Below are 26,900 nucleotides of genomic sequence, written 5' to 3'. Positions count from 1 at the left end.
TCTTAGACTTCTTAGACACTGGAAATATTAAAAAATCGCATCTAGGGTAATAAGTATTTTCAGGAACAGAATGAGTAGAATTTGAGTCCATCTTGATCTTAGATTGAAATAACATTCTTGAGAATCAGCTGTCATTTGTTTTCTTTCTTTGGGGGATTGCAGAGAATCAATAAGGATGGCAAAGGCCCAGCCTAAATAAAAGGATTATCAAATATCAAATATTACCTATTGGCATTTATTTACAGTTAGAGTAAGCCAGTACCTATACTTTTCATTCTTAGCTATTAGAGCTTGCATTAGAAAGGTTAGAGTTACGGGATCTATCAAAGCCTAGCACTCTGTATCTTTCCTTCATGGCACTAATCAGAATTAATTATTTATGTGTATGGTTATCTGCTTAGTTTCTCATCTTTCCCTCTATACTGTAAACTCGATCAGAACAAGGATCAACTTGTCTTATTCGTCACTGTATTCCCAGAGCCTAGCATATAGTTAGCATTCAAGAAATGCTTTTTGAATGAATAAATTAATTAGACAGCTCCAAAGATATGACAGAATTCTGTTGCTTTAGAGAGACAGCCAAACAGATAGCTTTTGATCATCCCTATTATATAAATCATTGACTCAACCAGAATAGAAAGTAACCAATCAAAATATATTTTGTTGGATTTTCAAAATGATCAATTATGCTACATCTTTTAAAAAACTATGTGAATATAGGATCTGGCGCAGTTGTTCATGCCTGTAATTCCAATACTTTGAGAAGTCGAGGTGGGAGGATCACTTATGGCCAGGAGTTTGAGACCAGCCTGGGCAACATAGCAAGACCCCATGACTACAAAAAACATTTAATAAATAAATTTAAAAAGCATGAAGATCGCTTGAGCACCGGTGTTTGGGGCTTCAGTGAGGCATGATTGCACCACTGCACTCCAGTCTAGGCAACAGAGCAAGGCACTGTCTCAAAAAAAAGAAAAAGTTATGTGAATATAAATATGACATATACATTATACATAATATGGAAAACGGAAAAGATTACAAAGTAGACAAAAGGACCATTATCTATCAAGAAATGAAATATGAAAACTTTCCATAGTGCTTCCATAGTGCTTCCCATACCTGGATTCAGAAATTTCTGTACAAGTTGGTTGTCTTATTGACAGAAAGCAATATTAATGTACATTTTCTAAATTGCTTTAGTTTGGTTTTTGTTTTAACGAGTTTGGTTTTTGTTTTATCCTTTCAGGGGATACATTGTATTAAAAACTCAAGTTCACTTTCTTTATTACCCATCCATATCCTATCTATTAGCTACAGATGTATACAGATGTCTCAGCTGCTGACAATCAGTTTTCTTTAAGATATTTCAGGTTCTTCTGTTTTCACTTTTGCTCTCCTGCTTTTACTTGCATGTCGTACTTGTTTTATATCTTTCCCTTTAGAACCATCATCTTATCTTTCTCTTCCAAAGATATAGGCTACAATGGAAAGAGGAAAAAACTCCTATGAAAAGTTATCTAACTCTCTATTATGGCTTTAAAGTCACGAAAGGCATTTTCCAAGATCCATTTAACTATATCATCATGTCTCTGTCTCTCTCGCATCTCCTCCTTCTCAGTCTCCTTTACTAAATGCTCTTTCTTGGCCTGTTTCTCAAATATCAAAATGTGGCTATTGGAAGCTTCCACTTCTAGTACTGGTGGACTAGGTAATTTGGATCAATGCTACTGCTGAGGATAACTAGAGAAGCTAGACAAAACAGAAAAAAAAAAAAAAAAAGAGGCTTGAAGCATCAGAGAACTACTGACATAGTGAAGAATTATGGAACACAAATCCAGAAGATAGAAACCCAGAGACAACTTTCCCCCTAGAGTATTTTTCAAGTCCAGAAGAAGAAAGCTGGTGCTGTGCTTTCTGACAGCCCCTCATGGCTAACGAGACAAAAGTGTGATTCCAGTCACGTGCTTTGGGTTGGGACCCTGAAGGCTACACCTAGGTGTAAGGGTGATCTAAAAACAGACTGATCCTCCCAGGAATTGAAGCATTCTTTTTAATAACCCCCATCACTGAAATCAGATTAAAGTGATCACAGATTGTTACTGTTGCCAGGAACCTGGCAGAAGCAAAAATTAAATCCTCTCTGGAAGAAGACAAGAAAACCAGCAAACGCAGCTGACAACAGAAATAAATCTATGTAGATTTCAAACTTTTATTAATAACTATGATTGCACAAGGGGAGGAAAGATTGAGAATTTTGTCAGATAACTACAAACTTAAAAAGGCATGGCAGGTAAGAAAAAAAATCTAAAACTGAAACATATAGTCACTGAAATTAAGAATTGAATGGGTGGATTTATCGTTAGATTAGGTCAGCAGAAGAAGGAACTCACGAACTAGAAAACAAGCTAGAAAAAACCCTTTGGAATAAGGCAGAGAAAAAAAAAAGAATGTAAAATACAAGAAAGCAGGTAAAAGCTATACAGGACAACTATACAATTAGAAGGTATAACAAATATGTAAATTGGAGTCCCAAATGAAAAGAGAGAGAATTAAACCAAAGCAGTAATTTAAGAGATAATGTGAAGACTCTGCAATATTAAAGAAAGACATCAAATCACACATTTTTAAAAGTCCTATGAAACTCAAGGAAAATAAAAAGAAAACCACATCTAGCTTCAACACAGTAAAACTGCTAAGAGCCAACAGCAAAGAAAAAAGTCTTAAAAATAGCAACAGAAAATAGATTACCTTAAAAGATGCAACAATAAGAATGCTTCTCAAGAGAAATAATGATAGCTTTAACGTGCTGAAAGAAAATAGCTGCTAATCTAGAGTCATATACGCAGTGAAAGAAAGCACAAATAACCAATGTCAGAAATGAAAATGGGATCTCAGTGATGATCTTGCAGACCCTAAAATGTAATAAAAAGATTATGACCAAGCATATATAAACAAAAGTGAGAACTGAGATGAAATAAACACATTCCTAGAAATACACAACTTCTCAAAACAGACACAGAAGAAATAACCTGAATTCAATTATTCTTTTTCTTCAACTTTTAACTTCAGAGGTACATTTACAGGATATGCAGGATTACTACATACGTAAATGTGTACCATGATGGTTTGCTGCACAGATCATCACATCACCTAAGTATTAAGCCCAGCACCCACTAGCTATTCTTCCTAATCCTCTCTCTCAATTATTATTAAAGATATAAATTCATAATTGGAAATCTCCCCAAAAGAAAACTCCAGGTTCAAATGGTAGCCAGGGGAGTCTATCAAATATGTAAAGAAGAAAATAATAAAACTAGAAGATTAAAAAAGAGGAAAAATGCCCCAACTCATGTTTATGAGCCAGCATAATCATGACACCAAGGACTGATGTGAATATTACAAAAACGAAAATTATAGATCTAACTCATGATTTCTTCAAAAATCATAAACAAAATATTAGAAAAATGGATCCTTTTTATAAAAAGGAAAATACATCACAACCAAGTTGGGTTTATTTTAGGGATGCAAGGTTGATCTGACAGGTAAAAATTGATCAATGTGGCTGGGTGTGGTGGCTCATGCCTGTAATCCCAGCACTTTGGGAGGCCAAGGTGGGCAGATCATTTTAAGGCCAGGAGTTCAAGACCAACCTGACCAACATGGCAAAACTCCATCTTTACTAAAAATACAAAAATTAGCCAGGTGTGGTGCCACACACCTGTAATCCCAGCTACTCAGGTGGGTGAGGCAGGAGAATTGCTTGAACCCAGGAGGCGGAGGTTGCAGTGAACCGAGATCCTGTCACTGCACTCCAGCCTGGCTGACAGAATGAGATCCTGTCTCAAAAAAAAAAAAAAAAAAATCAATGTAACTAATCACATTGACAATTAAAAATAAAAATCTTTTGAGAAAATTTAACATCCATTCATTATACAAACTCTTAGCAAACTGGCAATAAGAGGGTCTTCTATCATCTGAAAATCTAAAAAATTACCAGAACTACTAAAAGATAAGCAAGTTTAGCAAGAACATGAATATAATAAGGTCAACATAAACAATTTGAATGTATTTTTGAATACCAATAACAAACATAAAAGATACAATTACAAAAAATGTCATTTTTCAATAGATCAAAAAATATCAAATAGTTGGGCATACATCTAACCAAAAAAAGGGGCAAGATTTCCACGCAGAAATATTAGTGAGATAAAATATAAAAGGAAAATACTAAATAAATGCACATATATATCATGTTTATTATTTGAAATATTCAATATAGTAAAGATGCCAATTCTCTCTAAATTGATATATAGACTCAATGCAATACCAATCAAAATCTCAACAAGACTTTTTTGAGTTTTACAGGTTCAATTCCAGAATTTCTATGGAAATATAAAGGGTAAGAATAGTTAATACACTTGGAAGAATAAGTTGGGAGGACTTGCTCTATCGGGCATCAACACTTACTATAAAGTTACAATAATGAAGACAATGTAATACGGCAAAATGTTAGACAAATTGCTAATAGAATGGGATAAGGAGCTCTGAAACAGATTCACACATATATGGACACTTGATGTACAACAAAAGAGGTACTGCAGAGTAGCGGGGAAAAGAAAAAATCTTTGGGAAAAATGACTGTAGGTCAGAAAATGGTTACATGGGTGATTATTTATTTATTCAACTATATACTTTGCTCTATGCACTTTTGTGTTCTATGTTATTACTATATAAAAACATTTTTCAAAAATGTGAGTATCACGCTTGGTCCTTTTCTCTTCTGCCAGGATACTCAGCCTTCTCAGCTCTGTAACTTCATCCATGCCTGAAATGTGTTTCCTCTGACTAAAATGACCTTTGTAACATTATCTACTTATTTTTTTAAAAGTGATCAAATTAAAATATATTACAATACTTACAGTATGATCCCAATTCTGTGTTAAAATTACACTGAATATGTGCATCTTTGCATATGCTTGCTTAAAAGTGTGTGTATGTATACATACATATTCACATACACCCAAACACACATATGGTTGTGTGCTTTCCTATGCAATACCAATCCATGAGAGCACTGTTTGTCTTAGATGTCTTTTTATAATTTTAAATAAACAAATGTATGTAAGCATGTGTGTTTAAATACCAAATAGCAGAGTTATACATTTTTTGCTAGTAGATCAGTCAGCTTAGGAGACTAAGTTCTGTCACTGGCTCTTAGCCAAGAAATACAAAATTATTCAACTTACTAAGTTTTCGTCAGTCTGAATGGCAGCTTGACAAGGTGTTTATACTGTGTGCCAAAATGCTGTTTTCTAGCAAACAGTTTTCATGCATAACGTCTACATAAAAGTGACAGTGGCTAGACCTGTTAGAAAAAAAATATAGATGTTTTGGCTAAAAGTACTTTCAGGAAATGACCACAGAAAAAAGAGGATACAAAAGCAGGCAATTAGGAATTGGTGAAATCTTTTGGCATTAAGAAGGTACCATAAATACCCTTGCAGCCTGGGAGGAGGAGGACTGACTCACAATTGGATAAACTGAAATAAATGATGGCTAAAGGCGTATCATGACTTTAGGAGATTTTTTTAGGAGACAAGCTCATCCCCATCTGAGATGACAGATACAGACTCAATTCAGTCTGTGACTTGTTTCCAAACAGCACTCCCTTCTCTAGGTTTGTAGCACCCCTGACTCTGCACACGGCTCTGACATGATTCCAAGGGAGACTGGGCCACAAGAACTAATATGAGTGATAGATATCAAACGGGGCTTGGTACAGTCATTCCCTCTGTTGACCAGAGTTTGCTTACTGGGTCAAGCTAATAGTACCTGGGCCATAATAGGCATTCAATAAGTATAGGGTAAATGGACACATGGACAGACAGATGGATCAACCAATCAATCAGTCAATCAATCTTTCCTCTTCAATCTTCTCTGCCTCGGTCAATGATACTAATATCCTCTTTACCTATGAAGACAGAAACCTAGAAATTATTCTCATATTCTTTCACCCATTCAAACAAACCCTCCCCACAACTCCACCCACTAAACTTTAGGTCCTGCTAATAACTCTGTCTCCTAAACATATCTGTCTCTTTTCCCATTCTCTCCATTCCCTGCCTATGCTTTAGTTCAAGACCTATATTATTCCTCCTTAGAGGATTACAGATTCCCATAATATCCAACTAGTTTCATTGCCTCCAGTCTCTTTCCTCTTTACATCATTTCTAGATAGATCTTTCTGCAATGGAAAACTGATCCTGTTTTTCTCTTGCTTAAAGATCCCTTTGATAATACGCTAATGCCTTCAAGAAAAACTCTATGTTATGGGAATAACATTGTAGGCCCTCTATGATCCAATCTCTCCTTTTATCCATAACATTTGCTCCTACCATGTTACTCTTGAGACTTCTAATATCCATCTGTTTACAGTTTCCCCAAATGTCATGTCTTACCTCCATGTTCCATCTTAGAATATACCCTTCCCCAACCATCAACATGAATAGCTCCTTTTTATGATTCAAGATACTACTCAAGGATTGCATTTCCTTTTATCTCCAAGTTAAATTAAGTACTCATTCTCTGTATATCCATAATATCTGGTTCACATCTCTTATAATATGTATTGCACAGCACTCTTAATTTGTCTTACTTGCTGACCTGGAAGGTAGCTTGGACCTCATTTTCCCAGACTTCTCCATCATGGTAAATGGCATTATCATTTGTCCTGTTCTGACCCAAAACCTGGGGTATCCTTGACGCCTTCCTCTTACTCTCCTATTCCTACACTTCCAAGTGATCACCAAGTCCTGTGTATCTAACTCTAACAGACAATCTCAAATCGTTTCAAGTTTCCTCTCTACCACATTTTCATTCTAGATCAATGTCTCTACCCTGGTCTCTGCGTTGCCTCCTAATTGGTCCCCTACTCTCAGTCAGTCTAATCTATTCTCCACTCAACAGCAAGGATGATCTTTCAAAACATCTGATTTGACTTACTCCCATTTATAACCCTGCATTGGCTTCCTACTGTGCTTGATATAAAAATTTCTTGATATGACAAATAATACCCTGCATAGCCTGACTACTTCAGCTCCAACCCCATCTCATGCTTTTCTCCACTTTGTTCCTCCGGCTCCCTGCACATGGGTCTTCATGGGTCTGTGAGAGTTGTCAAAACCAAAATCGAGTCACTAGTGTTAAAAAACCAGACAATCAGAGCCAGGGAAGGCCATGAAGGAAAGGTTCTTATACATATATGCCTAGTAACCAGAATTATCAAAAAAAGTCTCCACAAAAACCAGAACCTTGCACAAATGCCATCACAGTCCTATACAAAAAGTACTTCTGCGAGAACATCTGCCCAGCAACTTCCTGTCCAACTTCAGACTGGTGCCACCCTTGTTATTTATCCACAAGCCAAAAATAATATCTCAAAACAATTATGTAAACCTCCTCATTTTTACTTTGAAAATTTTTGTCTGCCTTTACTTCCCTGAGTACACACAATTTACTATGGAACACATATTCCCACTGCAATGCCCATTTCTGAATAAATATTACTTTCTTTTAGAGAGCCTCTCTCTCTGTTATCTAGGTTGACAGACCTTTTTGTCAGTTTCTCAAATTGGCTTAGCTTTCTCCTGTCATGAAATCTATGGAGATATTTTCTTGCAAATTTGAAGTGTGAGTTAGATGACTATATTTTATTATCATAAGAGATCTTGTACATAGTGTCATAAGCTAGTTAAAATTCCACTGGAGGTAAAAATCAAAATATCCCCAAACTGGGGAATGACAATATTAACTATGTCACATTATTCATATGACTGAATCCTATTAAACCATTAAAAATGTTTAGAATGTTATAATTTTAATGACATGAGAAAATGCTTCTCATGACACGAAAATGAAATGTAATTAAAGCAAAAAGAACTGACTATAAGATAGTACACAGAATACGATTTCAGCTTTGTTAAACAAAATGCAGTACAGTCATCTCTTGGTATACTTAAGGTTAGAGAAGACTGATTCTAGGAGTTCCAGGACCCCTGAATATACCAAAATCCAAGAATACGCAAGTCTCACAGTCAGCCTGCACAGCCTGCCTATACGAAAAGTAACTTCTCCATATGTGTGGCTTTTGAATCCTGGAATACTGCATTTTTGATCCATGTTTTGTTCGAGAAAATCTACATATGAGGGGACCCACATAATACAAACCCGTGTTGTTCATGGGCCAAGTGAATACCAAAAAAGTAACATTGATACTCTGTGAATGGTATAAGCATAAGAATATATAAATGTGTGTGTATATATGTATTCTTTCATGTATGTATATGTGAAGAACTCACATATGTTCTTCACATGTACATATATAGACACATACATGTTCACTTTTTCAAACGATGATCAATCTGAAAAAATAGTTTTTTAGTAAATAAAAATTCATTTTCTAGGCTTTATATTTTTATAAATATCAATTATGTCAGTAATTGTCAACAATTATGTCAATTATGTCGATCTGATTTCCATCTAAATAGTAACTTCCTTATACATATATATCTTTTCCAACACCTTTGGTAAGTGTCTTCCTTACAAGCTCTATCTGTACATTCCAAATGAGTTTAGCCTATCTCCAGGTGTAGCTCTATTTCATCTGTTTTTTATTCATATGCAAATATTCCAAGAGCTTGGGTTTGCTAACTCTAAACCAAATAGGGCTTCTCCAATACTCTTCTTAAGTACCAGAAGACAGAACATTCATCTTCATAGTATCTAAAACAGGTCCTTGAGCAAGTCAATGTTTAAAAAATGCTTCTATCTGATCTTTACCTGGGCACTGCTTTTTCATCTTGTGGACCCTATCTCTTCACTCAGTTGCTAGGAAGCTCCAGATTAATAAGCGCTCTGGCCAACAGACAGAAGCTTATGGCAGGTGTTTTGATGCTATTAGTAACTTCACTCCTAGCTTCCGCTTAACCCTCCTACTCTTCTCTTTGTTCCATATTCCAAATCTACTTATTTTATTTAATCTCATATTGGAAATATTTATTTAAGTATCTTAAATCCTAATTCTAAAATGAGAAGGAATTTTCTTCTTTTCCTTTAAAAGAAGGGGCAATAGTACCTGTGCTACTGATAACAGAACCAGTTCCTAGGGATTAAAATGAGAAATAAGGATTATAAATTAAACAATCTTTTAGTTGCTACACCTCTTCATAAAGATGAAAATATTGTTTTTCATTTCTACATAGTCCTCAAGGGAGAACTGGAGCCAGGTGCAGTGGTATGTGCCTCTAGTCCCAGCTATTTGGAAGGTTGAGGTGGGAAGATTGTTTGAGCCCATGAGTTTAAGGCCTGCCTGGGCAACACAGCAAGACCTTGTCTCAAAAAAAAAAAAAAAAAAAAAAGAGTTGAATGTATATAATATCTTATAAAATTTTGACAACTGATATTGGCTTAGTCACCGTAGAACTTAGAAACTTGTATATTCTTCTCTGAACAAGAGTCTTTATTTTTCTTCTTCCCATAAACTACCTGTTGCTGGTACCATTCAAAGAGTCTCCAAATGTTAGATTATTGCTTCCTATTTCCCATTGCCCCTATTGGTGGGGGTGAGGGGGTAACTGGCCCCCACCAAATATCCCTTTTAGTGAACTGGATATTTTTCTTCCATTTTCTGTATCTAAAAATGAAAACTGATGTTAAAGGGCAAATCTCCAAATCGGGAAGAGATTTTATAAAAACACAGAATTTAAAGGCAAACTGTCTATCTTATCAAAATTAGGCTAAAAAGAAAAATAGTTGTGCATTTTTAATATTAGAGAACTCAAGCAACCAACAATGTTTTAAAGGTGCCATAAGCTTCATGGAATACTAGAGAGTAGCATTCAGTATTTAATAACAACCTACCGCACAAGTCCAGCAGCAAAACAGATCTTGCTGCAATAGCACAGTAACCTTTGAGACAGCATGCTAACAGAGAAGTGAGGGAGTACAGTGTGCAATGATCTAGCAGAGACCTGCTGCAGGCAAAGGCAACAGCAGCACAATCAGTGTTACTACAGTGGAGTGGGTGAGAGGGAAATCAGAAGATAAGTTCAGAGAAGTAGTCAGGGACTAGATCATACAGGGCTTTAAAGCCATTGTAAGTCTGTGTGTGTGTGTGTGTGTGTGTGTATGTGTTTTGTTTGTTTTTTTTTTGTTGTTGTTGTTTGTGATTCTGATGAGAAGGTTTTGAAGGGAAATGAAAGTTCTGAGTATGTATGACAAAAATCACTGCTGTTTGGAAAAGACTATAGAGGAGGAAGGGCAGAGGCAGAGACTTCTCAATCATGTAGGTAGGACTGTGGCTTAGCTTACAGAGAGACGGAGAGGTGGGCAGATTTGGATCTTTTGTTTCAAGATAGAATGAACAGAATTTGCTGGATGCTTGGATGCGGGGTCTGACCTAAAAAGAGAAGTCAAGAGTAATTTCCTAGAATTCCGGCCTACTTGAATGGCAGTAACTGAGGCTGTTTATTGAGATAAGGGGAGGGAGCTGAGGGGAAACAGAGGGAGAACTTGGTGAGTGTGGCATCAGTAGTTCTGTCTGTCCATACTAAATTTAAATGCCTATCAGACTTCCAAATGGAAATGCTGAGTAACCAGCTGGACATACACATCTGGAGCTCAGAAGAACAGTAAAGCTAGAAATAAAATTTTGGAAGTCATTAGCTGATAGATGTTATCTATAGCCAAGGAATATGCCTTGGGATAGAAATTGTCCTGGGAGAAAGTATGGCTAGAAAAATATGGCCAAGAAATGAATTTTGTGGCATACTAAGATTTAGTGGTGGGGAAGCCTGGAGACACAAAGAAGCAGAATGAAATGCAGGAGAATGTGGTGACCTGGAAGCCAAGTGAAGAAAAAAGAATATTAGTGCAGAACATTAGTGAAGAAGAAAGAATATTAAGGAGGAGGGAGTGATCAAATGCTACTGAGGGGTCAGGAAAGATAAGAACTGTGCACAGATACGGGATTTCACAAGACAGCCATTGGCAATGTCAGGTCCATGTAGGGGGTAATGGGGACAAAAAGCCTCAGATGAGAGGGGGTAGGAAGAAACAGGGGAAATGAAAATGGAGACTTAGAGGTAAATCTTTCAAAGACGATTTTTGTTTGTTTGTTATAAAAAGCAGCAAAGTAGTGGAGTGGGACCTAGAATGGGATGTGTAGTCTAAGGGGATTAAAGACAAAAGATTTAACAGCAGATATTTGTTAAATGAATACATTTTAAGAATATCATAAGGAACAAATGACTCAACAGATAGATAGGTGTGCATGATTCAACAGTGTAAACATGGTTTGTACTTCAAGTTCCATACAGTAAGATGTACATGTCACATTTACTTTGCTTCAAATGCAGGTGTCAGTATCCTATATCTGCTTATCTATTTTCTGACTTGAATGAAATATAAATGGAGTGGCTTAACTCCATTGATAACCAACCTACTACTTCAAAATATTAAAATGTAAGGATTGATGGGCTAATAGGTGCAGCAAACCACCATGGCACACGTTTATCTATGTAACAAACCTGCACAAGTATCTCAGAACATAAAATGAAATTAAATAATAAAAAAATAGAAATACAGATTCTAGAAATCAAGCTTACCAAATTAAACTTTCAGAGGTAGGGGGGATGCATTTTAAACAAAAGTCCCAAATGCGTCTTCCCATCAGGCTTGTTTGAAAAACACTAATCTAAGGAATACTAAACACTTGGAGAAGGACAAGTTCTTCTCCTTTGTAGACGTGCAATGCGGGTTCAGGGGATAACACTTCAACTCTATACAGTGGTGTATTTTTACCTCCAGATCATATAGCCTTTCTCACCCTTGCTTTCCAAAATTAAAAGGATAAATTAAAAAAATAATGTGAGAATATTTTAAAAGACTTTCTTTTTTAAAAAAAAGTTTACTACCATGGAAAGCTGGTGAGGTCCTAATATACTGAAAAATAGCTCACAGCTGCCAGTCAAACTATTTTTATCCAAATTAGCTTTGGACAAAAAGCCAAGTAGGAAAAACCCACGCCAAAACCTCCAGCATTGGTTCAGTGTGCCTGGCAGGGGCTCATCCAGAGCCTTTAGAGCATTTAAGACTCTGGGCTATTTGCTTATGGTTCTGAGGTGTATTTTCGAAAATGGGTTTTCTAGTCAAAATGAAACAAAAAGGCAGACAGCTGTGCGGATTTTCCCTTCAGAGTAACCCAAGAGACGGAAAGGCCTGCCTGCTCGCCCGCCCCCACTGGGGACAGCAGCGCCAGCACCCGCGCCGTCCGGTAGGGTGGGCTGGGGAGGTAGCGCAGGCGGCCTGGCCCCCAGCCCACCCCGCGCCCCTGGCGGCCTGGCCCCCAGCCCACCCCGCGCCCCTGGCGGCCTGGCCCCCGCCAGCTTGCCCGGTACTTGCCTGCAGGCGAGCGCCGCCACGGTTAGCCCGTGGCTTTTCTGTCTTCCTTTCTGGCCCAGAGAGCGCCCCAGGCGGTGGGCGTCTTGCCCCGGGCGTCCAGAGGCTGGGGCCGCCCCCTACACTGCGGGCCGCAACCCAGTCCTCGAGACCACAGCAGCCTGCTCCCCGCCGCGCTTGCGGAGTCGGGACGCGTGTGGGTCGCGGGCAGCAGAGACCCCACGCCTTTGGAGACGCGCTGCCTCGGCCCTTGGAGGTCGCCTCTCGCCAGGCCTGACTGCTGTTGACGCCCGCCCTGCTGCTCCCGAAGGGCCACTCCCGGCCGGCCGGGCTGCTGCGTGCCGCAGCGGACCCCACCCGGGATGTGGCGCTCCGGGCCGGGGCGGTCCAGCTGCGAGTCAGGGGTTAATGTGGCGGGATAACTCTCGGCAGAAGGAAGGAGCTCGCAAAGAAGGGTGGAGGAGGGGAAACCACAATGGGGAACTGTCACCGAGGCTAGTGGACTCTCCCTGCCCTTTCTTTTTTGGCATGTACCGCAAAAACCAGACTTCGAGGCCCAGAAAAATCTAGAAAGGAATTCCACCATGTTTGCTCCTTACAGACCAAACCCTAGACCCTTCAGAGGTACAGGGACTCTCCTGGTTCCCTAAGATAGTCTCGACATTTCCTGTCCCTTTGCGGCTGTCTCACCCCCCTGCAGCCAACCATACCCCTGACTAGGGTGTGCAGCACAACCGCCCCTGCCCCCAAAAACTACCCTGAGAAAGATCCCTTTTCTCAGGTTCGTTCTCCACAACGGAACAGATTGGAACTCCACTGAGTATCAGGAGAGAAAAAAAAAGCAATTAGGTAAATGAAGCATAAGAAGCCTTATAAAGCTCTCCATTGCTTCCTCAGGCACCCAATCCTAGTCATAACCTAAGAGCTCCAGTTCAGAAATCTCCCCTCCCCTTTTAATTCTCAGGCAATACCTACTCTGCCAAAGGAGAACCCAGTTACTGAACATCGGATGAGAACATGGATAGCAAATTGGGAGTGAAGGTTCATACCTGGGTCTCAGCACAGTACAGGTAAAGCTAAGAGTTATTTCCTCCTTCTCTTTCCCCATCCAACAACAGGATGGCTTACTGAAGGTAGGCACTTCAGGTAGTAATTACTTGGTGAAATGCCACAATGTAGTCAGAAATACCGTATTATGTACCGTGTCAACACAATTCATTATTCATGCAGTTGATTCTCCAACCACTGCACCTCCCAACAATTCTACCTAAACTCTGGGTAAGCAGTGGCCTCCTAAATCCATTGATCTTTTGTTGCCCTCATTTTTCCTGGGAGTCTCTCTTTGGCGATTGACAGAGTTGACCATTGTCTCCCAATACTGTTTCCTTGATGTTGACAACCCCACTTTGCCTTTATGCTCATCCTGCTTCTTAAAATTCTTCTTTCAGTTTCCTCTGCCTGTTCCTCTTTCTCTGGCAACCCTTCAAAATCAGAGCTTTTCAAATCTTTCCACTGAAATACCACCAATGAGATTCCATAAACGCATACTTACCTATTCATCACTTAGGTTGCATACATAAAAGAGCCTGAAGTCACTAGTATCATGGGCAAATTTACTTGAACTGTTTCATCTTTTTAAATTGCTCCAAATTTTGCATTGTTCTTCATAATACAGTCACATGTACTAAAAAAAAAATCTTAAACTGGTTACAAGTTTAATTGCTTAACATTTTCTCTCCAAATGTTCAAGAAAATGCATCAATCACTCATGCCACATATGGTTAGAGTACATTCTATGTGCTAGGCATTAGGGATATTGTGTGAACAGGAGACACAGTCCTAGTTCTCATGGAGATTTTATAGTCTAATCTGGGAGATGGACAGGTATGTAAAGAAGTGAGACAATTTCAGATCTATGGTAATGGGGACAGGGAATCTTCCTAGTGGGCAAATGCTAGTTACATACCTGGTTATTCACATTCAAAAAAGGCGGGGACGACATGACAAACTGATAAATATACTGACTTATAGGCAGTGTCTAATGGATCATCCAGCTTTTAGGTTATTGGAAAGAACAAAATGGAAAATTTGTAAAAGATCTGTCAGTGAGGCTTACAGATAACCCTCTTGGAGTGGTGAGGGCATGTGAAGATATTCATGTCCCACATAAGTGCCTAATAGGATACATCAGGTGGAGAAGATTTTCAGTAATAAGGGGAACAAGATGAATTGTCTGGTAGATGTCAGTCTTTCTCCAGCCAATCCAGGGCTTGGTTAATGGGCCCACGTACCAAGCGGCCATCAAAGCAATGATGGAGGTTCAATAGTATGGTCTTCTCCTCACCTACACTATTTGGCTACTATCATTGCTGAGTGTCCAACCTGGCAACAATGTGGAGTGTGACTATATTTCCACGGCTGGGTTCCTAATATGGCATTATTCTCAATGAGACTTGCTGGCAACCCGGTAACATGATGGTTACACTGGGCAATTTCCATAAGAAATAGGTAGCACTTTGTCTTCACACAAAGATAATTCACATTCAAGGTATGAATTTGCATTCTCTGCCTGCAGTGTTTCCACTGGCACTAATACTCTTCACATTTCTGAGGGTTTTATCCATTGCATAGGAATCCCAAAAACATTTCTTCCAACCAGGTACGCAGTTAATGGCAATGGAAGTGAATTCAATGGTTTTAACACATGATTTATCTCCTAGAAGTAGCTAGCTTGATAGAATGGTTGAGTGGCAAAATGAGAGCTCAGTTACAGAGGTATCTGGGAGGCAACATCATGAAAAGGTAGGGTGCTATCCCATAGAATGTGGTATATTAATTTAATATGCAGTCAGTATATGGAGTGGTCTCCCCACTACCAGGATGCACAGGTCTCAGAGCCAAAGGGTAGAAGGAGTGTTTCTGTTCAATAGCATACCTAAGAATCTACATGAATAATTTTTGCTTCCCATTCCCAAAATGTTGGGCTTGGTGGGTTTAGAAATTCTAGAGTCTAAGAGTAGAACACTTCCTTCAGGAAAAAGAATCACGTTTTGATGATTTAGGAGCTGAGACTGGCCCTGGTCTTTTGAGGTTCCTCATGCCATTAAACTAACAGAAAAGCAGCTCAATGGACTGGCCAGCATAGCTAATTCCAGTTATCAGAGGAAAACTGTGTTTCTGTTATACAATGGAAACAAGAAGGCTATATCTGGAAACTAGGAAATTCACCGGAATGCCCCTTAGTGCTAACAGTCCTAGTCAGTGGAAAACTGCAACAAGACAGGCCTATCAACGGCTCCATTCTGTAGAAATGAAGGTTTAGGTCACTTCATTAGACAAAGAATCCCATCTAGTCAAAATCCTGGAGGAAGGTAAGAAAAAGGATTACTAAGCTTGATTATGGTACTTTATTCCCCCAGAAATAAAACCAAAAGATGGTTTACTAAGATTTCAAAATCAATAAACTTCTAGCCAGGTAAGTCAAGAAAAAAGAGACCAGATGCAAATTACCAATATTAGAAATGAGAGAGGTAACAGGACATACCAGTTATTAAAAGGTTACTAAGGAAAGATTATGAACAACTTTATGCCAGCAACTTCAACAATTTAGATGAAATGGAAAAAATCCTTAAAAGACAAACTCAGTCAAGATAAAACATTTTATTTTAAAAGCCCTACATCTATCAAAGAAATTAAAGGTATAGTGAAAAATGTTCCCACAAAGAAAACTTCATGTCCAGGTGATTTCAATGGTAAAGTGAGCTCTACCAAAACATTTAAGGAAGAAATAATACCAATCCTACACATACTCTTCAAAAAAATTCAAGAGGAGGGAATACTTGTGAAATCATTCTATTAAGCCAGCATTAGTATCATACTAATCAGACAAAAGACATTACAAAAACAGAAAACCACAGACCAACATCTCTCATGAATACAGATGTAAGATTCTAAACAAAATTTGAACAAATCAATGATGGTTGAGAATTTTCCAGAACTGACGTATCAACCCACAGATCCAAGATGCCAAACAAAGCCCAAGTGGGAAAATACAATAAAATCCCCTTATATACAACATAATGAAACTCCAAAAAAAAAAATAAAATAAAATAATAATAATAATAATTACAAAGAGAAAATCCTGAAAGCAACCAGAGGAAAAAAAATGGATTAGTCTCAATGGAGCAATAGACTGACAGGTGACTTCTTCCCAGTAACAATGGAAGTCAGAATACAACAGAAAGTTATCTTTACCTTTCCAGATAACCATCCATTTAGAATTCTGTCAAGTGGGGGGCAGGGGGAAGTCCTTCAAAAAGAAGGCAAAATAACGACATTTCAAAAAACAAGAACAAAGTAAATGTGCCACCAGGTGAACTGCACTAAAGTAAATTCTAAACGTATACTCAGGCAAAAGAAAAATTACTCCAGATGAAAGCTCAAAGACACAGCAAGGAATGGAGAGTAAGAAAGGTGGTAAATTTGTGGGTAAATCTAAGTCAATATTAGCTATATAAAACAATAGTAATGACTTACATTTAAAGAGATACAACATATGTGACAACCACAGTATATAAGCTGGGAGGACAGTAAATGGAGTTAACGTGTTCTAAGGCTACTGTACTGCCCAGAAGTCTGGGCAAGTTTAGGCTTTGGTAAGTCAGAGATGCATAATGAAATTTCTAGAATAACCATGAACAGAAATATACACAACTTCCGATCTAATAGCTAGAGGAAAAAAAGGAGTAACAACAACAACAACAACAACAATAAAAAAAAAAGTAGAGAAAAAGAAACACAGGACAGATAGGACACATAGTAATAGTAACAGCAATATGATATAAATAAGAGGCACCTCTAAAAAATAAATATATATAAAGGCTGAAAGTAAAACTGTGGAAAATGATATACTACACAAGTGATAGTCAAACGAAAGCTCGTATAGCTACATTAATATCAAATAAAATTAATTTTAAGGCAAAATTTATTAGTGGAAATAAAGATAATTTTGTAATGATAAAGCTTCTTTCAATTAACCTGGAAAATACAATTGTACATTTGTATCCCAGTATGTCCCCAAAATAGAAAAAGAGAGAAACTGAAAGAATCACACGGACACATCTAAAATCATGCTAGCTAGATTTTAACACAATTATCTTAGTAATCGAGAGACATATACCAAAAACAAAAAAATCACCACTAAGGATACTGAAGACTTGAAAAATGATTAATGAACACGACTAAAATGATTAATGAACATAAATAACTGTAGAACCTTCTTTTCAAGCACCCTAAAATTTATAAAAACCAGCCACTTACGCCATAAAGCAACCATTAACACATTTCGAAGAATTTAAATCATATAGAGAATATATCCTCTGATCACAATTCAATTATGTTAAAAAACAACAATAAAGGAAAACTTAAATATTCATGTTTGGAAATTATAGTTCCAAATAATATCTATGGATCAAAGAGTAGTAGTGATAATGAAAAAAAAACTTTGCAGTTAATGAATAACTAAAATGCTAGATATTAAGACTTGTAGAATGAAGTTAGTAGTAGGCAAGGTTGCTGAATAGAAAAATCAATTTAAAAAGTATTCCCACAAACCAACAAAAAATTAAAAACTTAAAAGATATCATTTATGATGACAGCATCAAAAACATAAAGATACAAGAAAGTAAGATTAACAAAATATATGTATACAGTATTTCTATGAAGAAAATTATAAGACTTTATTCAAAGATACAATGGAAAGACAACATTAACTCACCAAAAAATGTACTATTGTAAAGAATTTGTTCACAGATAAAATACAATCCCAATCAAAATCCTAACAATTTTGTTTTGTTGAAATTCTAAAATTTGTATAAAAGTGCGAAGAAATGATCACAACCAAAATCTTGAAGAACAAGGTATAAAAAGACTTATTTTACCAAATATCAAGACTTTTAAAAGCTTTAGTAATTAAGACAGTGTGTTACTGATATATGGGCAAATTGATCAATGGAATAAAAGAGAGCCCAGAAATAGATTCATGTAAATATGAACATTTCATAGATGACAGAAATGGCATGTTCAACCAATTGAGAAAGATGACTTTTCAAGAAGCAAGGGGAAAAAAAAGAACCTGGATACCTACCCTCACCCATAAAACAAAATTCAGTTTGAGTGGAAGACAAAACTACACATATTTTAGAACACAGTACAGAAGATATTCATGACCTAAGGAGAGGGAAGTATTTTTTAAATAAGACACAAAAACACCAAAAATAGAGAAGATGGATACATTTCACTAGGAGCAGAAAGTAAATAACTGTGAGAAGATATTGGAAATAGTTATAACCAAATGATTAAGTAGTCTCAGTATATGAAGGAATTTTATTAACCAAAAAAAGTCAATAAAACTGTTAAAAATGGGCAAATGATTTAAACAGCAATTTTGCAAAAAGGGGAAATCCAAATGTTAGATAAATTTGTAGAAAAAAATAACCTCATGGAAATGCAAATTAAGCAACAATGAGGTACCATTACAAGCCTAGATTTTCCAAAGTTTTAAAGTCTAACAATACCAAATGCGGAACCTTTTAATACTGCTGGTGAAAGCACTGATGGACATAATTACTTTGGAAAAGTTAGGTATTACCTAGTAAATTTGAAGATACACATATCCTATGACCCACCAATTCCACTGCTGGATGTATTCTCAAGAGATCATACACATGTACAACCTGACATATATACAAGGATGTTCATAGTGGCTTTGTTCAAAATAGCAAAAAAGGTGGAATGCTCCAAATACCTTCACGGAAGAAATACACAAGAGTAGTAATATTAATAATAAACACAGTAACAAAAACTATAGTCATATGCATCATCATGGATGGTACTAAATGTTCAGCAAGTCACAAAAAAGTGACATTTCTACTTATTAAATAGAATTTAATACTTTATTAAATTTTATTAATGTTTACTTCTACCTGTTTCGACTATTTTTAAGGAATGCAGACATCAGTACTACTCAAAGTGTGGTCCCATATTGATCCCATACTGATCAACTGTCATTGGCTGATGGAGAGGTAAGCATATAAAGTGAGTAAACATTCATAAACATTTAGAAATGCTGATAGTAATCTGACAGTGCCAATACATTCAAGTACATGATTTTGTATTTATGAAAGTATCAGTTTATGATGGTTTAGAAATTATGTTTTAAAAAGCGTGAGAACTAGTATACTTAACTGGTAAAAATACAAAGAAAAGATTATTTGCATTACAAGCAGAATATTGGTTCTCTCTCTTGGGGTGATTCAGGAAACTGACCAGGAAAGGATACATAGGAGCTTTTCTAAGGTATTGGCAATGTTACATTTCTTAACCTGAGCATTGGATATATGAGTATCTGTTTTATAACTTTATTTCTCATTAGATTGTACACGCTAAATGCTCTCTTCTATATGATAGATTTCACAAATGTAAAAGTGTAAAAATTTGTTATAGAAAGTACAATACCAATTTCTTTAAACAATAAATTTTTTTTTGTATCTATAAAAATAACTGAAATACACCAAAAAGAATGATGAAATTCTGGGTAGACTTTGTTCTTTGAACAATTATTAATCAAATTCTTATGCTGTTGCCTTTTCAAGATAGTAGTGATCATTAGGAATCATCCAGCACTAAAAAGCGTATGCCAGACCAGTGTCACTTTTGTACCTACATTTCAGGAAGGAAGCTGATTCTTAATGATAAAAATAGGATAACATCCTTGTATTTTCCTCCAGAATTTGGAAACTCCTGAGATGGAGAAGTTACTCAGGAGATCAAACATCACCTTTATTGTTAACAAAATTAAAGAATATGTCTTTTAATCTGTAGCAAGAGGGACTGGTTAATACCCATATCCCTAAACTGGAGATTAAACCACTCAATTACTGGCATAGTCACATAACCAGGGCTTCCACTATGGGGAGATGATGTAAAACTCCCTAAGAAATAAGTCTTTTGACCTATATATTCTCTTCTTCCTCTAGCACCCTGTAAATACCTTAGACCCTTAGAGTCCACTCTGCTTCACTACCTGTGTAACATTAGTTGCTCATACAGTTATCCTATCTACACCATCTAGGTTATGTTCCTGGAGATCAGACTATCTTATTCATTTTTTTTTTTTTTTTTTTTTTTGAGACCAAGTCCCGCTCTGTTGCCCAGGCTGGACTGCAGTGGTGCAATCTTGGCTCACTGCAACCTCTGCCTCCCAGGTTCAAGTGATTCTCCTGCCTCAGCCTCCCAAGTAGCTGGAATTACAGGCATGCACCACCATGCCCCACTACTTTTTGTATTTTTAGTACAGACAGGGTTTCACCATGTTGGCCAGGCTGGTCTTGAACGCCTGACCTCAGGTGATCCGCCCACCTGGACCTCCAACAGTGCTGGGATTACAGGCATGAGCCACTGCGCCCAGTCGGTCTTATTCATTTTTGAAACTTCTAGCAGACCATCATGTGCATGACAGGCATTCAAACACTGTATTTGTGTCATGTATTGTTCATGTAAGAGTCACATGAATAGAAGCCATAGTAAGGACTTTAGGAACTAAAGAAAGATCAAGAGACCAGAATTAGACTAATGATAAAAAATATAATTACTAAATGCTTGTATATGCTAGGCACTGATTCTCAGTGTTTAATAAACATCTCATTTCATTCTCATTATACCAGATGGCATCACCTTAGCAGCAGATGGAAAACAGAAATATATAGTTAATAAAATCCAAAGTCACACAACCATGACTAGAACTTGGCTGTGACTTCAAAGCCAAAGCACTGAACCGCTACTGAGCTGTAGTGAATTCAAGATAGCTAAGCCTTCAGAGAACTATCCTTAATTGGTTTTTTGTAAGGCAATATTGCATAGTGCTTGAGAAAGAGGGCTCTGGGGCCAGACTGCTATGGTTCATATTCAAACTGTGCCAATTACTGTGTGATATGAGATTTCTTAACCCCTCTATGCCTCAGTTTCCTCATCTGTAAAATGGAAATAATACATTTCATGGAAACATTGCAAAGATTAAATGTGTCAATACAAATACTCAGCACAGCACCTAGCACAAGGTAGGCATTCAATAAATGTTAACCTATATTTACAGTTATTTCCCTGTTGTTTTTGGAGAATTGTGCCCAGGAACCAGACTGTCCCCTCTGACTACATTATTAAGAAAAACATTGATACAACTGGGTATTATACAACCTAAAGTTAATTCACTTAAAAATTAAGACCTCTTTAGAGCAATTGATGATTTAACTGCTTTTCACCTACACAAACTTTCAGTAAGGAATGCAAAGAGAAGGTTACCAATTAGGCAGTACAGATGTGGTATTTCTCTTTCACCTTCTTTCTTGGACAGTCCCTCAGATATTTTAATAAAATACCAAATAAATAATCACTCTCATTACAGAACTGTACTCCAGGCTTTAAGTTTATAAGGAGCTATAGAAAGATTTAAATCCTGACAGAAACAAGTGAAGTCAGTTTGTTGAAAGATTTTTTTTTTATTCTACAAGAAACTGATAGGTGCAATCCTGTTAAAGAAGTTTCTTTTCAAAAGTAAATGAAAAACCCCTCTGAATTATTTATATATTAATTTAATTTTTTGAAAACAATAGTCATAGGGCCTGCTTTGTCCTATTTAACTACAAATGTTACACATTTACAAACTGAAACAAAAATGCATAGTACAGAGATTTAAATGAAATTTTTGAAAGAATAAATTTGCTTTTCAGTCCACTGTATTTTCAAAGTTGATTATCACCAAGCTTGGATGAAAGCTGTGAACAACAAACCGTTTCTTTAATAGAAAAAAGAATGTGTAGATTATTAGCAAAGTAATACCTTAAAATGTATCTTCACACAGTTGAAATTTTAGTATAAACTTGTATATCAAGTTGCTTTCCATTATTTATTCTACTTTAAAAATATATACAACTATGATGTTCAAATATGTATTCTGAGCCATTATGTCCAAACATAAATATTTGGGAAGTTCAAACTGCTGCAACAAGTTAGGAAAGGATTAAGGAAAGATGATGAGCTACAAATTATGTAGTTGGAGGAAGAAAAAAAGGTTACTTAACATTTATGTCTGGATAGGTATGTATTTTCTAATTTACATATACATATCCAGTTGAGTATAGACAACCATCAAAATGTAACCAGTTACACAGAGACTAGACTAAGCCCACACTATTTTCTATAACAGGTAACAGCAGTGATTTCAAAAATTTTAATATCTCAATAGTTTCACCAAAAATTATTTGTGGTAATATTCTAATATTCTGAAGTTTTGAGAGGCACAGATTAAATGAGTGCACTATCTATGCCAAACTCAGCAAGATCTATACCTTACTGTTTAATTATGGTATAAGTATCTGAACACAATAGCACAGAGAGGCAACCAGAAAAGGACATTTTACATATGCCCATGCTGATCAATCACATTAACATCAGTGCTTAAAACTTTCAAATTTAAATATAAAGGGACACTTATAAAGAGGCAAGACAACCTCAATACAAAAACCCAAATTGATAAATCTGCAAAATCTTAAACTTCTTAATCCATTGATAAATATTAAGGAGTAGTTAGTTGGTCTTCAAATATCTTAAAAAATTAAAGGGTTGAAAACATGTTCACCCTTTGCTATACTGCGGCATCTGAAATTACCAAGTATGACAACTTGAATTTGTTTTGCTCTTCCATGCAAGAAGTATATATATGTATTTTAAGATAGCTTAGAATTAAGAGTTAACTTCTAGTCAGTATTGGTAAGTGACTAGGATGGCTATCCAATCAGTATTCCATGGTATCACATATCAAAGTCTCTACAATATGACAGTCTTGTCTTGTTCAGAACTCATCACTTTTGGGTAGGGAAGAGAGGCATGGCAGAAAAGTAGTTGCAATTAAAAAAAAAAAACCAGCAGAAAAGCTTTAAATATCTATATAATTTTGAATCATCTTGTATTCTATCAGATAATACTTGGAACAAAATCTTATTTCAATCAGCTCAATCTATACAAGTTATGAGGTGCAAACACAATGTAAACCCTATAGTCTATAGAATATGCAGTATTTAATACTCATTAAATAAAGAACAGTCGATGAAGATTACCAAATAGGAAACACATAGCATTCTAAATTTTTTAATCACTTTAGGGTAGCTAACCAGAAACTACAGAAATAAAATATGCAAGACAAAAAAAAAAAAGAAAAAAAGAAAAAAGAAAAAAGGAAAGCAACTAACTTTTCAGTGCATCACACCCATGAGGATAAAATGTACGGCACTTATGTGATACTAATACTAACAATTGTTAATTTAAGCTGGGAATGACTCACAAAGACATTAAAGTCATGTAAGGGCAAGAGTCAGCCAATTAAAATGTTAAAATTAAACATATCACCTTTTTTCTTTGTAAAAGCACTGAAAATGTAATGAGTACAGGTAACTCACTAAAAATTTTCCTATTTCATTTGCCCCCATTGTAGTGTCTGAAATTATTCTGTAATATTTCTACCTGTTACAAACAGTCTGATATTTAAGGCCTGTATAAACTCTTTTATGCTACTGAAACATATGTTTTGTGTGTGCTACAAATGCCTTTATGAAAAAATAGCATAGCTGGTTATAAATCATAAACCCCAAAAACAAAAGTCTGACATTTTCTAAGCTAGTGAGAAATAAATTTTACCATGATGTATCAATATTAACTAACATTCCTATGGTAGACTTTTTTTTCCTCCATAAAATTGAACAGTGCAGAATAGGGCTTGGGCTACAGTTCATCACATTTGGTTTTCTTATTAACAATTAAAAGGCAATTTTCTTCCTCTTTAACATATGTAGACATTAAATCTAAGGTTTTTAAAATATCAACTACCTATAAGAAAGTAGTTTTAAATGGTTAAAAGGAATCAAAATACCAAGGTTTAGTGTGCGAAGAGTAGATAGAAACAACCCAGAACAGAGTAGATCATTGGTGTTGAATATTTAACATGAATAGCCCAAAATGAGTTCCAAAGTTTTTCCACCTTTACAAATAAAAAAAGGTGTCCTTTCCACAGTTTGGGGATATGCATTGTACATCCCTCCCAACAAGTGTATGAGTAAGGTTTTAAAAATGTTGCCAATATTAAGTTCTTCAGTACCTAAAATTAATTAGAGGACAGCAATATTACAGTGGCAATGGTGCATCAATTCTCAAAACGTAGTTATGATCCAACACGAGTTGTGGTGGTTCTTTTATCTGAGAAAAAACTTTTCAAAAGAAATACCTGCCCTATGCTAACCACCAGAAGAATGAGGGCTTCTCCTACTGACCAATAGGCCACTCTTGTATTTAGATCCTCTGCTCGGCTTCGGCCTTGAGCTTCTCTTAATCGGAAATGAGTCTGATAATCGATGACAGACTTCAGAGCTTCGTGAATTGAAACACAGGCAGATTCCATCTGCAGAGAAATATTTTCAGTCAGTATGTGTGATACTTTCTGTAGACTTCATCTATCATATTCAGCTTTTCTTTCAATTTGATCTCAATTCCTCTTTTGACTAACGTGCTACTAACCTGGCATTCATTCATACATTTATGCCAGTTGTCCTTGCAATGAAACCCCCCTGCTCATTTTCACTAGGACAACTGTTAAGGCCAGAGATCTCATGAAGCAGCTGTTTTCCCGAACTGAGATATCACAGCCATGGCATCAGTAAGGGGGCAGATGGAACACAAAGCTAACAATAGCAGAAATACTTATCAGCTAAGGTTGGTGACTACAGAATTTCTAGCCCAAGTTCTTTAAACAAGAATTAGGAGGAAGACAATGGCAGTGAGCTCATCAATAATGAGAATATAAATCAAAGCCCAAATATCTATAAAAATAAAGCACAGTACAAAAAAAAAAGGCCGAATTAGGCCAGGCGCGGTGGCTCACGCCTGTAATCCCAGCACTTTGGGAGGCCAAGGCGAGCGGATCACAAGGTCAGGAGAACGAGACCATGGTGAAACCCCGTCTCTACTAAAAAAAAATACCAAAAAGAGCCGGGCGCAGTGGCGGGCGCCTGTAGTCCCAGCTACTCGGGAGGCTGGGGCAGGAGAATGGCGTGAACCCGGGAGGCGGAGCTTGCAGTGAGCCAGGATCGTGCCACTGTACTCCAGCTTGGGCGACAGAGCAAGACTCTGTCTCAAAAAAAAAAAAAAAAAAAAAAAAGGCCGAATTAGTCAGTTATTTCAACTATATTTAAAACAGCTACATCAAAATTGTTAGGTAACTTTTAAATCTGAAAGGGATATGTAAGAACAGGAATGGCTTTTTTTTTTTTTTTTTACATTTATCTATTTGTTAAATCAGCCTTTTCCCTCATGCCAGTCAACTAAACCAATGTATGTTCCCAACAGGATGCAAGTTTCAGTTTCACTGTGTAATCACTTTGTGAGCCTTTAGCTGATAACGCTTGCCTTTTTATACATTTATTATACCGTCTGTTTTGAGAAAGGTTAAGCGACTAGTTTTTTTGTATACCATGGTTTAATATTTTTCTACTGCTGCAAACTTAATCCTAGGTAAAATATATGTTTTATTATTATTTTATGCAACAAACCTGTATTTAAAAACAAATCTAAGTTTAATTTTAGTTAAGGAATAGAGACATTAGAAAATAACGTTTAATAAAGTTCTGCCAAAGTAAGTATGAAAGGAATAATTATTAAAATATTCTATTAAAAGTGCTTTTAAAAAAATGTAAGAAATTATGAGGCCAACAAACTGCATTGGCCTATTAGAAGAGTCAAATGTTTTGCTGTCCTTGCTTTGGGCCCCTAGGAATGAAAAATTTGCTTGGCTCACTGCAACTTCCACCTCCCAGGTTCAAGCAATTCTCCTGCCTCAGCCTCCTGAGTAGCTGGGATTAGAGGCACACTCCACCACACCCAACTAATTTTTGTATTTTTATTACAAACAGGGTTTCACCATGTTGGTCAGGCTGATCTCGAACTACTGACTTCATGATCCGCCCGCCTCGGCCTCCCAAAGTGCTGGGATTACAGGCGTGAGCCACCGCGCCTGGCCTGAGATGTGATTTTTAAAAAACTTTTACAGTGAAAACTTCCATACATATTCAAAAGTATTGAGAAAAGTATAATGAACCTCCATGATGTCAATAAAGATTAACATATAGCTAATCTTGCTTCATCTACATTCCCCACGTATTTTCCCCGATTATTTTTAAAGCAAATCTCAGATATTTTATCACTTTAGCTACAAATACTTTTATACTTTATTTCTAAAAGGTAACACTTTTTAAAAACATAACCCCAATAGTATTGTAACACATGAAATAATTTAAAACAGTTCCTTAAAGTCAGGAAATAGTGTTCAAATTTCCCCTACTGTT

The 26,900-nt window shown here is 36.6% G+C and overlaps 2 protein-coding genes and 1 long non-coding RNA gene across 3 annotated transcripts in view; 1 reads left to right on the top strand and 2 right to left on the bottom strand.

Moving 5' to 3' along the window:
• LOC105499997 (TIR domain containing adaptor molecule 2) overlaps window positions 1–12,869 on the bottom strand; it is a 23,587-nt gene extending 10,718 nt beyond the window's left edge. Inside the window, exon 1 of the mRNA XM_011772897.2 lies at window positions 12,460–12,869. The gene's annotated coding sequence lies outside the window, so the exon portion shown is untranslated. The remainder of the gene's footprint in view (window positions 1–12,459) is intronic.
• LOC105499996 (uncharacterized) overlaps window positions 12,309–26,900 on the top strand; it is a 16,550-nt gene continuing 1,958 nt past the window's right edge. Inside the window, exons 1-4 of the long non-coding RNA XR_003013817.2 lie at window positions 12,309–12,331; window positions 13,238–13,305; window positions 13,421–13,526; window positions 19,460–19,538. This is a non-coding gene — a long non-coding RNA (uncharacterized lncRNA). The remainder of the gene's footprint in view (window positions 12,332–13,237; window positions 13,306–13,420; window positions 13,527–19,459; window positions 19,539–26,900) is intronic.
• Window positions 16,098–26,900, bottom strand: part of LOC105499995 (transmembrane p24 trafficking protein 7) — a 17,153-nt gene continuing 6,350 nt past the window's right edge. Inside the window, exon 3 of the mRNA XM_011772896.3 lies at window positions 16,098–24,961. Within this exon, the coding sequence (XP_011771198.1) occupies window positions 24,725–24,961 (237 nt within the window). The 3' untranslated portion in view covers window positions 16,098–24,724. The remainder of the gene's footprint in view (window positions 24,962–26,900) is intronic.

The sequence above is a fragment of the Macaca nemestrina genome, chromosome 6 (genome assembly GCF_043159975.1).
Source record: "Macaca nemestrina isolate mMacNem1 chromosome 6, mMacNem.hap1, whole genome shotgun sequence".
In the NCBI taxonomy this organism is placed as follows: domain Eukaryota; kingdom Metazoa; phylum Chordata; class Mammalia; order Primates; family Cercopithecidae; genus Macaca; species Macaca nemestrina.
Note: the sequence above shows the minus strand (reverse complement) of the source record. Positions and strands in the feature narration are given on the sequence as shown.